The following is a 16,035-nucleotide window of genomic DNA, read 5'->3' as shown; positions in this document are numbered from 1 at the left end:
AAAAAACAGAGGCCGGGCATGGTGACTCACGCTTGTAATCCCAGCACTTTGGGAGGCCGAGGTGGCAGATCACAAGGTCAAGAGATCGAGACCATCCTGGCCAACATGGTGAAACCCCTGTCTCTACTAAAAACACAAAAAAATTACTGGGTGTTGTGGCGCATGCCTGTAGTCCCAGCTACTTGGGAGGCTGAGACAGGAGAATCACTTGAACCCAGGAGGTGGAGGTTGCAGTGAGCCGAGATCACGCCACTGCACTCCAGCCTGGCGATAGAGTGAGACTGTCTAAATAAATAAATAAATATAAAATTGAAATAATGACCTGTGTTCTGCCCACTCATGGGGGTGTTACGAGGATCTTATTTGTATATCGGAAATTTAACCAGGACTGCCAAGCTTAGGGAAAAGAACCAGTCACAACGCATCTGGGGCTTTTCCTGGGACATTAGGAAAGCGGTAAAGTAGAAATCTCCATTCAAGGAGTGTGGAGACTCAGCAAATATTTTTTGTTTTGTTTTGTTTTTTGGGGGTATAAACTTCGGTATTTCTTGAATATGAGATGCCATCAAATGTAAACTCAGTATTATTTTATGCTTTACTAAGGAAGAGAGAAAAAATTGTCAATTAAACAATGACACATCTTTGATTATACGTCTGGGTTTCTTCTTTTTTTAAGATGGAGTTTTGCTCTTGTCCCCCAGGCTGGAGTGCAGTGGCACGATCTTGGCTCACTGCAACTTCCATCTCCGGATTCAGGTAATTCTCCTGCCTCAACCTCTGGAGTAGCTGGGATTACAGGTGCCCACCACCACGCCCAGCTAAGTTTTGTATTTTTAGAAGAGGTGGGGCTTCATCATGTTATCCAGGTTGGTCTCAAACTCCTGACCTCAGGTGATCCACCCGCCTCGGCCCCCCAAAGTGCTGGGAGGCGTGAGCCACTGCGCCTGGCCTTGATTATATGTCTGGGTTTCTAAGATGTTAAGTCTGAAAAATGTTTGTATTGAAATAAATCAAACAGTTTTGTGGCTGTACATCTCTTACTTCCTGTAAGGTGGGTGGACTGCCTTACCACCACCATCCTCCAGTCACTCTGTCTCAAACCTGATGCCTTCCTGCCCCTAAATGTTTCTCCATCCCCACTCCAGGCAGTAAGTCTTGCCTTTTCCATTCGAGCTGCTACCTGCTGCAAGCTGTCTCACCTGGACCACTACACTGGCCTCCGAACCAGCCTGCTCATCTTACCCCTCCACTCCATTATTCATGCTGCAGCCAGCATGATCTTTCTACAACTCCGCTCACCCCAGGCCCCTGCTTAAACAGTTCCATAGGCTGCATTTCCTGCAGGGTGAGGTCTGTGCAACTTGGCATTCAGCTTTTAAAGACCTGAGCTCCGCCTGCCATTTTACTCTCCTGGCACTTCCTCCAAATGGAATTACTTGCTACTTCCCCAAAGCACCGTATGTTCTCAGACCTCCAGGCCTTTGCACCAGTTGTTTTCTATGCTTGGACTGCTCTTCCTCAACAAGTATTTATTGAACACATAGTAAGTGCCAGGAGCTGAGAACAAGGCGGGTGCAAGGCAGGCAGGATCTCAGTCCTTATTTAGGCTGGTGGGAGAGAGAAACAAAACTGTAAGCGTATATGGTAATTATTAAGTATAAACACACGTGGTAGGCATTCATAAAGGTTTCCTGAAAATGTCGGGGAGGGTGGGGCGCGGTGGCTCACGCCTATAATCCCCGCACTTTGGGGGGCCGAGGTGGGCGGATCACTTGAGGTCAGGAGTTCGAGACTAGCCTGACCAACATGGAGAAACCCTGTCTCTACTAAAAATGTTTACAAAAACAACCCTGGGTCGGGCGTGGTGGCTCACGCCTATAATTCCAGCACTTTGGGAGGCCAAGGCGGGTGGATCACTTAAGCTCAGGAGTTGCAGACCCGCCTGGCCAACATGATGAAACCCCATCTACTAAAAATACAAAATTAGCAGGGTTTGGTGTCACATGCCTGTAAACCCAGCCACTAGGGAGGCTGAGGCAGGAGAATTACTTGAACCTGGGAGACGGACGTTGCGGTGAGCCGAGATCGCGCCACTGCACTCCAGCCTAGGTGACAAGTGAGAAACTCCGTCTCAAAAAAAAAAAAAAAAAGAAAATGTCGGGGAGGGAACTTAGAGGGCGGGTCAATAGGTGCAGCAAACCACCGTGCAGACGTATACCTATCTAACCAACCTGCACGTTGTGCACACGTGTCCTGGAACTTAAAGTAAAATTAAAAAAAAAAAAAAAAAGAAAGAAAAAGGAAAATGTCAACCACGGCTTCAGAAAGCGATTGGAGCCCAGGATCTACCAGTGACTACCTATGTGACTTGGAGCAGCTGACTGCGCGCGTCTCCACCTCTGTGTAATGGCAGTAATAATGCCCGCCCACAGGACTTCGGGGAGGATTTAATACGCGATACAATCTCGCGGTTTCCGCCGGGCCGGAGGGGCCCCCCTACTCCAGGGCGCCGAGGGTCCGCCTGCCCAGGGCCGGGCCCCGCCGCAGGCAGCTGTGGGCGCCACTGTGTGCGCGTACCTGCCCGAAGAGCCGGACCGCCAGGCCCAGACCGCGGCCGCCAGGGTCTGGCACAAGGGGCATCGGACGCCGGGCGAGGGGAGCGTCGCCCCGCCCATCTCCCCACTTTGGGGGACAGCCCCCCTTGCTCATTCCCGCCTCCACCCTTGACTTGAATCACTGTTGGCGGGGGGGGGGGGAGGGGGGGGCGGGGGGGAGAGGGACGGGGCGTGACCCATTCATGCCGGGAATCGGATCCAGATGTTCCCGCGGCGTGTGCAGCTGCATCCTTGCCTTTTTTGGCAAAAAACGTGCGGTCGCGAGCGGATCCCGGGCCGCCCTCGTTAATCCTTGGGAAGAGGGGGAAGGGGGCTGAGAGGGTCTAGGCCCAGACTGGGGATCGGAACCGGGTCCTTGCTCTGCGGGCTTTGGGAAGGGCTGTTGGCGGAGGGGACTATTGGTACCAGCCAATTAAGGCACCCCACCGCCACCCTCGCTTTCGTCTGGAACCTCCCCCAAACCCCTCCCTTCCCTGCATGGAGGAAAAAGCCCTCTGCCAGCAGGGAGGCAGGCCGAGCTCCAGAGGGACGGTAGCCGTGGCGGGGATCCCCTTCATGGGGAGAGACTTCCCACCCCGCGGCCCGGCCCCCCTCCACCCCGCCCTGCAAGGACGAGGTCTAGAAGAGATTCTGAGCCTCCCAGTCTACAAAAACCCTTCCTTCCCCTTTATACCCTGCACACACACACACACACACACACACACACACACACACACACACGGAGGCCCCTGCTTCCTCACACCGCTTTATTGCAGAATCTGGAAGGGGGGTGAGCCAATCTCACCCCTCTGCCCATCTATGGGCAAAATGGAGCTGAAATAAAATGAGAAGACACTCGGTGGCCACCAGCTGGGCAGCACCCTGTACCCTAGGGCCCCCTAATCAGTGGGCCCCTGATCACTGTCCCCACAGCCTCAGCCCCGGGGGATGGGGTGGGGCAGGTCAAGCTTGAGAACAGTCCACTTTTGAGGACTTCTCAGGCACCCATAGGAGACCTAAAACCTATAAAGAGAAGTCTAGATTTAAGGGGGCCTAAGTCCCAGAGTCCAGGTTTGGAGGGCTGGGGTCTAGAGCCCTGATTTGGGGAGAGGACTCAGTCTGGGAACCCAGACTGCAGGGGAGAGGGTGAGTTCTGGAGTCCAGGTGTGGGGAGGGGGCTTGACTCATGGAGGCTCTATAAGAGTCCAGGTTTGGGGGCCTGGGTTAGGGAGTACCAGTTTGGGGATGCTGGAGTGGGGAAACAATCCTGGAGCCCAGAGGGCGACCCATTTTTTTGGTTGGGGGGTGGGGCTAAGTCCCAGAGGTGGTTTAGAAAAGGAGCTACAGTCCTGGGCCCGTGGTATGGGAAAGCCTGGGTCCAGGAGCCTGGCTCAGGGCCCTGCCTGGCTACAGCCCTGGCAGAGCACTTGGTCTCCATCCGGCACGAAGCCTTGGCCCACCAGGGAGGTAGAGCAGCGGGCGCAGGAGAAGCAGTTGTGGTGCCAGTGTCGGTCTTCAAAGGACACATACTTGCCTCCACCGAGTCCTGGAGGGAGGCTGGAAGTTAGCTCTGCAGATCTAGGGATGGTCCGGCCCTCAACTTCACCCAATACCACATCCCACTCCCTTGCCTGCACCCTACCCACTCCGTTCTTTGACCCTTGTCCCACCTACGATGGGGCGCTTGCAGCTGCTGCACTTAGGTGCAAAGAGTTCTCCAAAACAGGCCACACAGTAGGGATCTTCATCCCGGGAGGTGAACTGCTGCCCTGCCAGGGGCGTCTGGCAGCCGGTACAGACCAGACATTCTCGATGCCAGGGCTGATCACGGTATGTCACTCCACCCTGTGTCAGCGTCTGTGGGGGCAGCATTCATTAGTAGGTATGAGTGGGGATTCCCACCCCACGACAGGCCTTACTCACCCCCACCTGGCTGGCCCAGCCCCCACCTTGCTGCAGCGGGCGCAGCGAGGAGCAAACTTGTTCTCATAGCAGGGCACGCAGTAGTGAGCACCCTTGTCGGGCACAAAGGAACGGGAGCCCAGCGGCTGCTCACAGCCACTGCACAGGAAGCAGTGCTCATGCCATGTCTGGCCTCCGTACTCCAGCTTCCGGGACCCTGTGGGGAACAGGGGTCCCATTTAGAGGCTGTGTCCCATGCTCCTGAGGGCCACCCTCTGTAACTTCCCCGGGAGTCTCCACTCCTCTCTCAGCCTGAGCAGGGTGGTGTCCAGTGCACATGCAGCAAGAACCCCCCTGCCCCATGTACATTATACATGCTAACCTCTCCCCAGACACCGGACATGATGACCCAGCTAGACACGAGGATTTTGGCATATGTTAAGCCCCCATATGTCCCAGAGATGACAATTTCAGCACATATTGAGCCTCCATGTAACAGTCATGAAGTCTCACTATGAGCTAAGCCCTCATATAACAGATGTGATGATTTCAGCACTCACACAGGACCCCACATGTACCAGGCAAGTAAGTATCTGCCCACACAAAGTCCTAATGCCCTCGGCATGACGGGTTCAGTACATGCTAAGCCCTCGCATCTCCTCGGCACGCCATTCTCCATAGGTGCTAAGTCCCAACATTTCTATTAGGCATGCAGGTCCCCACACATGTTAAGCCCTCTGTTTATCTGACTCTGCACACACTAAGACCCAATGCAACAAGCATGACAGTCTCAGCACACCTCTAGTTCCTACATGTACTAAACATGCAGATATTCACACATGCTAAGCCCCCAAGTATGTATCACATGTGTCAATCTGCCTGCACATAGTAACCCCCAGTATACCAGGCAAACAGATCCTGCATATACTAAATTTCCAGAAACATGCTGTGTGTGCAGGTCTTTACACAGACCAAGTCTCCGTGTATCAGACAGACACGTGCAAAGACCCTACGCAGATGCCAGGCATGCCAGTTCTCACACAAGATGAGCCCCTGAGGACATACCAGGCATGACAGTTTCCCCACAGGCGGAGCACTGCGAGGAAAATGCACTGCAGTAGCAGTCATTGCAGAGCAGCTCACTGTCCTGGCAGGTGAAGGGTTCATCGGCTAGTGAGCGCTGGCAGCGGCAGCAGCGGAAGCAGCCCTCGTGGAAATGGCGGTCTTCATAGAACAGCTCCTGTGGGGAACACAGCGGGGGCACTGGCACCCAGGCCTGGTGGATCCATCCTTTGCCTCCTTCCACTGGTCACCACCCACCTCCTGCCTGGCCTGGCCCTCTCCTTACCCTCGAGTCATGCCCGATAAGCTGCTGGCACTCGGCGCAGGTGTTGGCAAAGGTATTGTCATAGCAGGGCACACAGTAGGGGCCGCTGTCTGTCTGGATGTACTTGCGTCCATACAGGGACTCGCTGCATTTTGCACAGTCAAATGACTCGCTCATCGTGGCAAGGAGAGAGAACCCTGTTAGGAGCACAAGGTGGAACTGGGGTCACACAGAGAGGCTGTGGCTTGGCTCCTGGCAAATAGGCCTCTGCATTCAAAACACAGAAACAGACCCGGCATAGGAAATGCCAGTTCAGGGTAGGTGGCGATGGGGAAGGGGTGCTTCCGGGAAACCAGGAGTCCCGCATGTTTCTTTCTGTATTTAACTGGGGGTAGGAAGAGGTCAGAAAAAAAACCAGGAAGCAGAAGTTGTTTTCTTATCTAGGCCCTAGCAGATCTAGGGGGAGGGGGCTTTTCCTGGGTCGGTGACTCATTTCCTGCCTCAGCCAGCATTTAGCCTCCACTGTCCCGACTGTCCCCAGCGTGGGAGAAGCAGGGGCAGGGAGCCACCCGACTCTACTCCAGATGAATAGTACTCCCACCCTCTCCTAACTCGGGACTTTAGGAATATGGATCAAGGAACCCTTACCCAGAGCTCTGGAGTACGGAACTTAGAGATGGGAATGGGCTGTTCCTAGCCCCTCCTGATCCAGAAAACAGTGGAATGCTAGAGAGGTGCTGGACTGATGAATGGTGGAGGAGGCCAGTGTGAGAGGTTGGGCCTTCCCTCCCGGGGCATCAGCCAAAGAGGCTCAAGCAGGAAGGAAATCCTGCAAGTTGGACACAGCCAGGCTTCCCCAGCTAGACCCTCTGCCCTCATCCCCCTACCCCCACTGTGTCTCTGGTCACACTGGCTTGGACAGCCTTGGCCTGCAACATCTGCAGCAGCTGTGGCGGCACAGATGGCCAGATGTCAGGTTTTGCCAGCAATGGGGAGAAAAAAGGAAAATGAAGTGTCGGGGGAGGCAGAGGGGAACTGGAGACAGACTGAGAGTGCAGTGTGTCCCCCTGCCACCTCCTGCTAGCATCTGGCAAAACCCCAGTATCTTTCCATCCCCTGGGGTCATGATTTCCCTCCCACTGCCTCTGGGAGAGAAGGTCTCTCCCACCTTTTCTAATTTCTCAGGGTTTCAGACTCGGGAGCTGAAAGCAGAGACAGCAAGAGCCAGTGAAGACATTTTCTCCCCAGTCAGGCCCCATCTTGGGTGGGGAGTAGGACAAGAGGGAGCCCTGAGAGCTGCTGCTGGAGACACCCAGCCCCCGACCAAACCTCAGACACTTTCCATTTTCTCAGGAACAAAGCATGTTTGTGGGATGAGGTCATCCACACAGCTGCCTCTGGAACAGGAGCCTGGGGAGTAGAGCAGTAGGGAAGTGGGGTTCCCAAACCTTTCTGCTGCCCCTGATTCCAGTCACTAGCCCCAAAGTCAGAGCTCCCACCCCTGCTCTCCTCTATCATGAAGCCTGCTCGCTAAGGGCTGGGATACTGGGCTAGTGGAGAGGAACCACCAGGACCCATAGGAAGATGTTCTCACAGCTGTGGATGAGCCCGGGGATGTTACAGTGACACACAAAGGAATCCACCAACCCACTCTCCCACAAGGCCCCAGTGCTGGCAGTCGCCAGGGCCTGCCCTGGCTCAAGCTGAAGGAAAAGTCCTCCTTTTCTCATCCACCCCCAGTGCGAAATTCTTGACAAAAAGCGCTGCTCTGGCTTGAAGTTCAGACTCCAGGCACCAGCAGACGCCCCCAGCTTGGAGGCCTGACTCTCCATACATCAAGCCTCTGTGCAATGGGAGAACAGCCAGCTCCCACTCCAGGCCAGGGTATGAGGCCACCAGGGGCCAGGGTCTTTAGAGCTGGAACTCCTGGGCTGGGGGCTATGGTGAAGGGTAGAGAAGATACTCTTCTTTCTCAGTCCCCTTCCTGCCACTCAGGCCCAGGTTTCCTCTGGCCCAACATCTGAGGATTGCCTGGGCTGTCAGCCACGGGGCAGCAGGGGGCCACACAGGTGGAATGCGTCCACGGGGGGTGCCTGGGCCTCTTCCTTCCTTCTTGGCTTGGCCCACTGCAGCTGCCACCTTCTCAGGCCCAGGCTAGCCTTGGGTCCACCCCCTGAGAGACAGTCAGCACTCAGAAACCAGGGCAACCCAAATAGGGTATGGGCATCGCTTCTATTTCCTTCCCAGAATCCCCCAATGCCCTAGTCTATCCAGCTGGACTCTGGTGAGGACAGAGTAAAGGGCACCAACAAGGCCCACCTGTCTCTGCCCATACCCCTCTCCCCGCCCTTTTCCCTGGCAAGGCTGGCGACTGAGGAGACTGAAGGGAGCCAGTCTTGTATTCCTTCCTGACTGGCAGTGGGGCGGGGTTTCGGGGAGACTGTTCCTCTACAGATGGCTCACAACCCCTGCACCTCCAACAATCCCCCCTCACAAGGCACCTCCCAGTGAACCTCCTGGAGCTCAGAATGGCTGTGTAACTGGCTATGGTGTATGAAGCCGCTCAAGCTACAAGGTTTGTATCCTGGCTTCTACACTTACTGGCTGATCTTGCACAAGTCACTTAAGCTCCCTAAGCTTGTTTTCCCATCTAACTAAATGAGATACCACTACTTCTTACCTCCTAAGGTTGTTGTCAGGCTTAAATGTAATGATACTTGTAAAGCACCTGGCAGATAATAAATACTCAGAAAATACTAGCTATTATTTTACTAGTAGCGCCCTCACTCATACTGGGGCCAGATAGTAGTTTCACAGGCAGGTCTAGGTCAAGGAGCTGGATTGGAATTTTTTTTTTTTTTTTTGAGATAGAGTCTCGCTCTCTTGCCCAGGCTGGAGTGCAGTGGCACAATCTCGGCTGTCTGCAACCTCTGCCTCCCGGGTTCAAGTGATTCTCCTGCCTCAGCTTCCTGAGTAGCTGGGACTACAGGTGTGTGCCAACATGCCTGGCTAATTTTTTGTGTGTTTAGTAGACATGGGGTTTCACCGTGTTAGCCAGGATGGTCTCGAACTCCTGACCTCATGATTGCCCGCCTCAGCCTCCCAAAGTGTTGGGATTATAGGCACGAGCCACCGCACCCTGCCTGGACTGGCTGGTCTCAAACTCCTGGGCTCAAGCTATCCTCTTGCCTTGGGTTCCCAAAGTGCTGGGATTACAGGCGTGAGCCACCATGCCAGCTCAGATTTTTTTTTTTTTTTGAGACAGGGTCTCACTCTGTCACCCAGACTGGAGTGCAGTAACTCCATCTCAGCTCACTGCAATTTCCGCCTCCTGGGTTGAAGCGATTCTTCTGCCTCAGCCTCCTGAGTAGCTGGGATTACAGGAGGGCACCACCACACCCAGCTTAAACATTTTTGTATTTTTAGTAGAGACGGAGTTTTGCCATGTTGGCCAGGCTGGTGTCGGCTCGGCCTTTTTGTTTTTTTTTTTTGTTATGAGTTGGGGTCTCACTCTGTTGCCAAGGCTGCAGTGCAGTGGCACGATCAAGGCTCACGGCAGCCTCAAACTTCTGGGCTCAGCCAGGCGAGGTGGCTCACGCCTGTAATCCCAGCACTTTGGGAGGCTAAGGCAGGTAGATCACCTGAGGTCAGGAGTTCAAGACCAGCCTGGCCAACATGGCGAAAACCCACCTCTGCTAAAAATACAAAAATTAACTGGGCATGGTGGCAGGCGCCTGTAATCCCAGCTACTCAGGAGGCTGAGGCAGAAGAATCGCTTGAACCAAGGAAGTGAAGGCTGCAGTAAGCTAAGATCATGTCATTGCACTCCATCCTGGGTTACAACAGCAAAACTCTATCTCAAAAAAAAAAAAAAAAAAAACAAAAAAAACCTACTCTGGGCTCAAGCAAGCCACCTGCCTCAGCCTCCAGAGTAGTTGGGACTACAGCCACGTGCCACCATGCCCAGCTAGGTTTTTCTGTTTTTTGTAGAGATGGGGTTCTCACTATGTTGTCCAGGCTGGTCTTGAACTCCTGGTGATCCTCTGGCCTCAGCCTTCCAAAGTGCTGGGATTACAGGCGTGAGCCACTGTGCCCAGCCTTGTCTGAAATTTGACCTGGACATTCTCAGCGTAGGCCCAGGGAGAGAATAGGAGGCCCCAGGCCCATGGGGCTTGCTGAGGACACCAGTGGGGGCAGTGGTCGCTCCAGCCTGCTCAGCCTGACTCTAGTAAGCATAATTCTTGAGATCTCCCACACAGGTCCACAGGTGTAGACACCTGCATGCTGCTTTGCCACTCACAAAGTCCATGCCCACCACCATCTCATTAGATCTCACAAAAGGCAGGCAGGACAGAGTATCATCCCCATTTTACAGATGAGCACAAGGAGGCAGGAATAGAGCAGGCTTATGCCCAAGGTCACGCAGTTATCAGGACCCAGGTCCCCTGCCTCCCAGGCCAGAGCTCTTCCATCTCCCTAAAAATGCTGCCCTGGTGATGAAGGGGATGATCAGCTTTTAAGGGCAGGGGGACAGGAGATGCACCAGAGCCTGGCTCTTCTCCCCAGCTGCCAGCCCTGTGATTGGAAGGCACCCAAAAGCCTTTCCAAAGCCCCATGCCAACCATTCAACTCTTCTGTCCCCCACCCCCAACATGCCCACTATCCAGGAGGACCCTGGCCAGGTCCCACAGCTGTGAGTCAGGATCAGAACAGACCCCTCCCCCACCTTCTAGAAGCTGACAGGAGACTTAAGGGGAGAAATCCAACTCCCTCAACCCTCACCCTCTGCTACCGGGCACCAACCCCAAGCTCTGCTCTCCCCCATGGGACCTGGAAGTCAGATAAGTCTAGGGAAGGGGGCTGGAGACCAGGATCCCGCAGCTGCTCTGGGGACAGGAGGGGAACAGTTCATTCACCCTGGGTCCCCCAAGGCAGAGGCAGCCTGTCCAAGATTTGAGTTTAAAAATAAGTTGGGGCTGTCTTGGTGGCTGTGTGTGTCCACGGGGTTCTTCTTGATCTCAAACTTACTGTCTCAGGGCCTCTGCCTCATGGGGGATCGGTGGGCTCAGAGTTTGTTTCCCCACAGCCTCACTTCCCAGTGGTTCAGGTCTGGGTAAGTCAGGGGCTGTCCTGGAAGCTGTCAGCCCACCTAGGTCTCTCTGCCCCCACTAAGTCTCAGTCTCTGGTGTCTGTCTCTGCTTCACTCAGCATCTCTGTGTCTGGGCACACTTCAGCTTCTGTCTTTAGGTTTTGGACGGCTCTGTATGTTGACTGGCTGTCCACCGGCGGCCCATGCCTCTGTGGATCTCAAGTCTTGGTCTCTTCTTGTCTACATGGCTGAATGTCTCAATCCCCACCACCTCCCTTTCTCTGTCTCTGCATCCAAGTCTCTTTCGCCACCTCTGCACGCCTGAGTGTCTCTGTCTCTAGTCTCTGAGTGTCTCTGCAGGCCTCAGAGAGCAAATTCAGCCTGAGGCCAATGACGCCCCAGCCTCAGGGCACCTCCAAGGCCTGGGGAAGGGCCCCAGGGAATGTGTTCGCTGGGGTCCCACGTATGTTTTCTGAAAATGCTCCAGAAAGCCTGGGACGGCCCCCATGTCTCGGGTCTGTCCACCGGTAACTCTGTACGCCCGGTGTGTCCTTGTTTCAATGGTCTCGGTAGCCTCCTGTGCCTCGAGTCCCTGCCTGTCTTGGTCTCTCGCTCCACTGGGCTTTGCGAGAACCTCAGTTTCTCCAGCGCTTCTGGTCGGTCTGTCTCCGGCTTTTCTATTTCAAACTTAGCCCCCTCCCCCGCCCAACTCTCGCTGCCGCCCCCGCCCCCGCCCCGCCCCGCCCCGCCCGGCAGCTTGGAGGGGTCCAGTCCCGGCGGGCGCTCTCCCGGGCTCGGCGTGCCCCGGGCACCTGTGGCCAGAGCCCGGCGGGTACAGGGGGCCGGGGCCGCGGCTGGCCTCAGCCCTCCGCGAGTCCTTTCGCTCCCCGGCCTGGGCGCGGGGGCGGACCGCCGGGGCTGGGAGCCGGGGTCAGCGGGGCGCTCACCTCGAAGCGGGCGGCGGGAGCGGGGAGCGCGCGGCGCGGGCGGGGCCGGGAACCGGGCGCCTCGTCCCTCGGCGGCTCCTACCTGCGGGCCGGGCCAAGCGGGGGCCGAGCGAGCTGCCGGCGAGGCTGCCGACTGCAGACGGACCGTGTGGGCGAGTGGGAGCGCGGCCCCAAACCCTCCCCGAGGAAGTGAGCGCGGGCCCGCCCCGCCCGGACCCCGCCCCCGGCCCCCCAGCCCGCCGCGGGGGCCAGACCCCGCCCCCACCTCCCTTTCGGCCGCCAGCGGGCCCGGCCCCCTCCTCCTGCCCGGCCTAACCTGGCTCTCCCAACCTTCAGGCGGCCGGGACCCCGCCCCTGTCCCCTCCCCGCAGCCTCTGCTCTCCTCCCCTCCCACCCCCATCCCCAGCTGCCAGAGGGAGACTGTTGTATTCCATCTCAGGCCGGGGACATCAGACCCCACAGACCATGGTCCATTGGGGAAGAGTCCTGTGGCCTCCTCGGATTCCCCCACCCCCTCACCTTACCCTTAGGGGTGACACTCAACCTGGCCTTAATCCAGCCTGGAGGAGGAGGTTTTGACTCTACTGTCATGAGCCTGTCAGCGGGCACCAATGTGTTCTCTGAAAACATGGGGCGAAGAGAGGACCCCTCCCCACCACAGGGCCTTGACCTCCAAAGGGTTTTATTCCACAACTTTGAGTAGCAAAAACAGGGGTAACCACCTCCCCGCCTCCAGTGGCCTCCTGACGCTAAGTCCTGCCTTGCCTGGGTTTCCGCAGTGCCCAGGAATAGTTTTGACCTTTGAGGCCCAGGAGAGACCCTAATCCTTGGCCCCATGATCTTTGGGCTTCTAGGGTGGGGTGTGAGGAGTGTGAGAGGATGGGGCACCGCAGGGGTGGTGGAGGAGAGGGGAGGGGACCTCTGCAGTGTCTGAACCTCTGGCTTCCTCCCTGTGTCCGTGAGGGAGGACTGGCGCCTGCTAGGGACACGGGGCCCCTCCAGGTCCTTGAGGCCACCCCCCCTGGGATCCTCAGGCTTGTCACTAGGAATAAATAGCCTCGGTCTGGAAGGGGTGGGGGAGGGAGGGAGGCAGGAGGCTCTACTGTGCTGTTAGTGGAAACAAGAGACAACAAACCAACCCTGGAATAACCTTAGCGTCTAGAGTGAAGATTCAGGTGCCCACAGAGGCCTCCCCACACCCCAGGCTGGGTGCAGCGGAGCTCTCACAGAGGAACTAACACCCTCCTAGGCTGGGGCTCCTGAGAACCTTTCCCTCCCATCTCTGCGTCATGCCTGGGTTCCTGGGTCCCAAGTCACCCTCCAGGCCTGGTTTCCTTTCAAAATTAAATCCTTGCTTGTTTATTATTGCTGTTGTTGCCTAAATGGTAAGAGCCATGAAGGCAGGGCTCCGTTTTGTTCCCCACAGCCTTCTCAGTACTTACTTCAATATCCGGCACATAATAAACATCTGATGAATGAATGGATAGCAGACACTGCTTCAGTATGTATGCCCGTCTAACATCCTTGGTTTGTATCACAGGCACCTGTTATCTGGAGTCCAGGCAGTGAGCATTCAGCCCATGGATGGGGCCTTTCTCTGGGATTTTTTTTTTTCTTTTTCTTTTTTTTGAGACAGAGACTTGCTCTGTCACCCAGGCCGGAGTGCAGTGGTGCAATCTCGGCTCACTACAACCTCCATCTCCCAGGTTCAAGCAATTCTTCTGCCTCAGCCTCCCGAGTAGCTGGGACTGCAGGCACGCACCATCACACCCAGCTAATTTTTTTGTATTTTTAGTAGAGACGGGGTTTCACCATATTGGCCAGGCTGGTCTCAATATCCTGACCTCGTGATGTGATCTGCCTGCCCCAGCCTCCCAAAGTGCTGGGACCACAGGCGTGAGCCACCATGCCCGGCCTCCCTGGGATGTATCTGGCAGGTGTAAGGGACTCCCAGCCCAGGGGAATGCAGTGAAGACTACTCAGCCTTGGTGGAGTGGGTACCAAGAGGAGGTCAGCTCTGGGGGACGGGAGCACAAAGGTGCGGAGCCTTGAGAAAGCAAGGGGAAATGAGTGAGTATAGAAGGGGCCTGATAAAAGGCAGAGTATTGAAATCTCTGTTCTTGATGCATGGCTCTAATCTCTCCTAAATAGTCTTAATGAGAGCCAGTACTTACTGAGTTCTTTCTTTGCACCACTCCTAAACACTTTACATATATTAAAGTGATTATTCAATAACTTTATTAGATATATGTGCATATATATTTGTTTTTGAGACAGTGTGTTGCTCTGTCACCCAGGCTGGAGTGCAGCGGTGCAATCACAGTTCACTGTAACCTTAACCTCCTGGGCTCAAGTGATCCTCCTACCTCAGTCTCCCAAGTAGCTGGGACTACAGGCATGGGTCACCACACCCAGCTAATTTATTTTAATTTAAATTTTTTGTAGAGGCAGGGGTCTTATTAAGTTGCCCAGGCTGGTCTTGAACTCCTGAGCTCAAGCGATCCTCTTGCCTCAGCCCCACAAAGTGCTGGGATTACAGGCATGAGCCACTACTCCTGGCCTAAATATATATTTTCATCCTCATTTTAAAGATGAGAAAATGGAGGCACAGAGAGATTAAGTAACCTGGCAAGGGTGGCACAGGTAATAATGGCAAAGCTAGGATACAAATCCCGATGGTTGGTTGGGCATGGTGGCTCTTGTCTGTAATCCCAGCACTTTGGGAGGCTGAGGCAGGAGGATTGCTTAAGCCCAACAGTTTAAGACCAGATCTGGGCCAGATGTGATGGCTCACACCTGTAATCCCAGGATTTTGGGAGGCCAAGGCAGGCGGATCACGAGGTCAGGAGATCGAGACCATCCTGGCTAACAGGGTGAAACCCCGTCTCTACTAAAAATACAAAAAATTAGCCAGGCGTGGTAGCGGGCGCCTGTAGTCCCAGCTATTCAGGAGGCTGAGGCAGGAGGATGGCGTGAACCTGGGAGGCGGAGCTTGCAGTGAGCCACTGCACTCCAGCCTGTATGACAGAGTAAGACTCTGTCTGGAAAAAAAAAAAAAAAAAAAAAAAAAAGACCAGATCTGGCAACATAGTGAGACCCCCATCTCTATTAAAAAAAAATCAAATCTACTGGGCGTGGTGGCTCACGCTTGTAATCCCAGCACTTTGGGAGGCTGAGGCAGGCGGATCACGAAGTCAAGAGTTTGAGACCAGCCTGGCCAACGTGGTGAAACCCTGCCTCTACTAAGAATACAAAATTAGCTGATCGTGGTGGTGGGCGCCTGTAATCCCAGCTACTTGGGAGGCTGAGGCAGGAGAATCGCTTGAACCCAGGAGGAGGAGGTTACAGTGAGCCAAGATCGCGCCACTGCACTCCAGCCTGGGCGACAGAGCAAGACTCTGTCTCGGAAAAAAAAAAAAAAAAAAAATCAAATCTAGACAGTCAGAAGTGGTAGCGCCCTATGCCAAAAATGAGCTTCACCATTAGGCTCTAGTATCTGTAGTCATTCAATCTCTGTAAACCTCAGTCTTCTCACTGTGAAAAGTCTGCCTCTCAGCATTGTTGTAAGGATTGGATGAGAGCACACAATAGGTTGTCAGTATGTGGGGACAGTCCCCCTTTTCATGGTCAGATGTTAAGGTTCAGCTACTTGGACTTGGAGTCTGGGGGCCAGAGAAAGTTAGCTCTCTGCTTGGGCCACCTGGGCTAGGGAAACCGGCCTAGGGGCAAGCCTCCCACAGTGAAGCTGTGTCTCCCTGTCTCAATTTCCACTCCCCAGTAGGCTCACATTTCCCTGCTCACTCTATTTTCGTTGGCCCAAGAGGACGTGCCCCAGGGAAGTCCAGGGATCAACCACATGGACTCCCTGTTCCTGTTCCCTATCTGTCCTTCCCCCTCCCTGGGAAACAGGTGTGTCTGAACTGGGGCTGGAAGCAGAGCCTGAGAGCCGGATCCTGTTGTCCCTCACTCACCCTAGAGGTCCCCACACACACTTCTTTATCTCATGCTTAGGGCACCCCTGTTGTTTTTTCACTCTGCAAGGTTTTTCAACAGGAGGCCCTGGGTGGCTACTGACAGGCCTCTCATGGTTTCCTCTGGGTGCTGAATCACTCTCTGACGCCTGTAACCACAGGCCCTCCTTCCCCCTAGTGAGAACACAGCCTTTCTTCTCTGGGT

General features: G+C 55.0%; 1 protein-coding gene across 2 annotated transcripts; it reads right to left on the bottom strand.

Moving 5' to 3' along the window:
* Positions 1-3,341: 3,341 nt before the first annotated feature.
* FHL3 (four and a half LIM domains 3) lies at positions 3,342-12,046 on the bottom strand. 2 transcript variants are annotated; one of them, XM_007979322.3, is made up of 6 exons: positions 11,860-12,046; positions 5,845-6,020; positions 5,562-5,736; positions 4,544-4,713; positions 4,265-4,451; positions 3,342-4,140 (listed from the first exon to the last, which is right to left on the bottom strand). In XM_007979322.3, exons 2-6 carry the CDS (start codon positions 5,998-6,000, stop codon positions 3,986-3,988), a joined length of 843 nt encoding a protein of 280 aa, XP_007977513.1. In that variant the 5' UTR covers positions 6,001-6,020; positions 11,860-12,046; the 3' UTR covers positions 3,342-3,985. The 2 variants fall into 2 exon arrangements, with proteins under 2 accessions (XP_007977513.1, XP_007977514.1); XM_007979323.3 differs by having other exon boundaries at positions 11,942-12,038.
* Positions 12,047-16,035: the final 3,989 nt, after the last annotated feature.

The sequence above is a fragment of the Chlorocebus sabaeus genome, chromosome 20 (assembly GCF_047675955.1).
Source record: "Chlorocebus sabaeus isolate Y175 chromosome 20, mChlSab1.0.hap1, whole genome shotgun sequence".
Classification (NCBI taxonomy): Eukaryota; Metazoa; Chordata; class Mammalia; order Primates; family Cercopithecidae; genus Chlorocebus; species Chlorocebus sabaeus.
The sequence above is the reverse complement of the archived record's forward strand: the minus strand, read 5'-3'. Positions and strand labels throughout refer to the sequence as shown.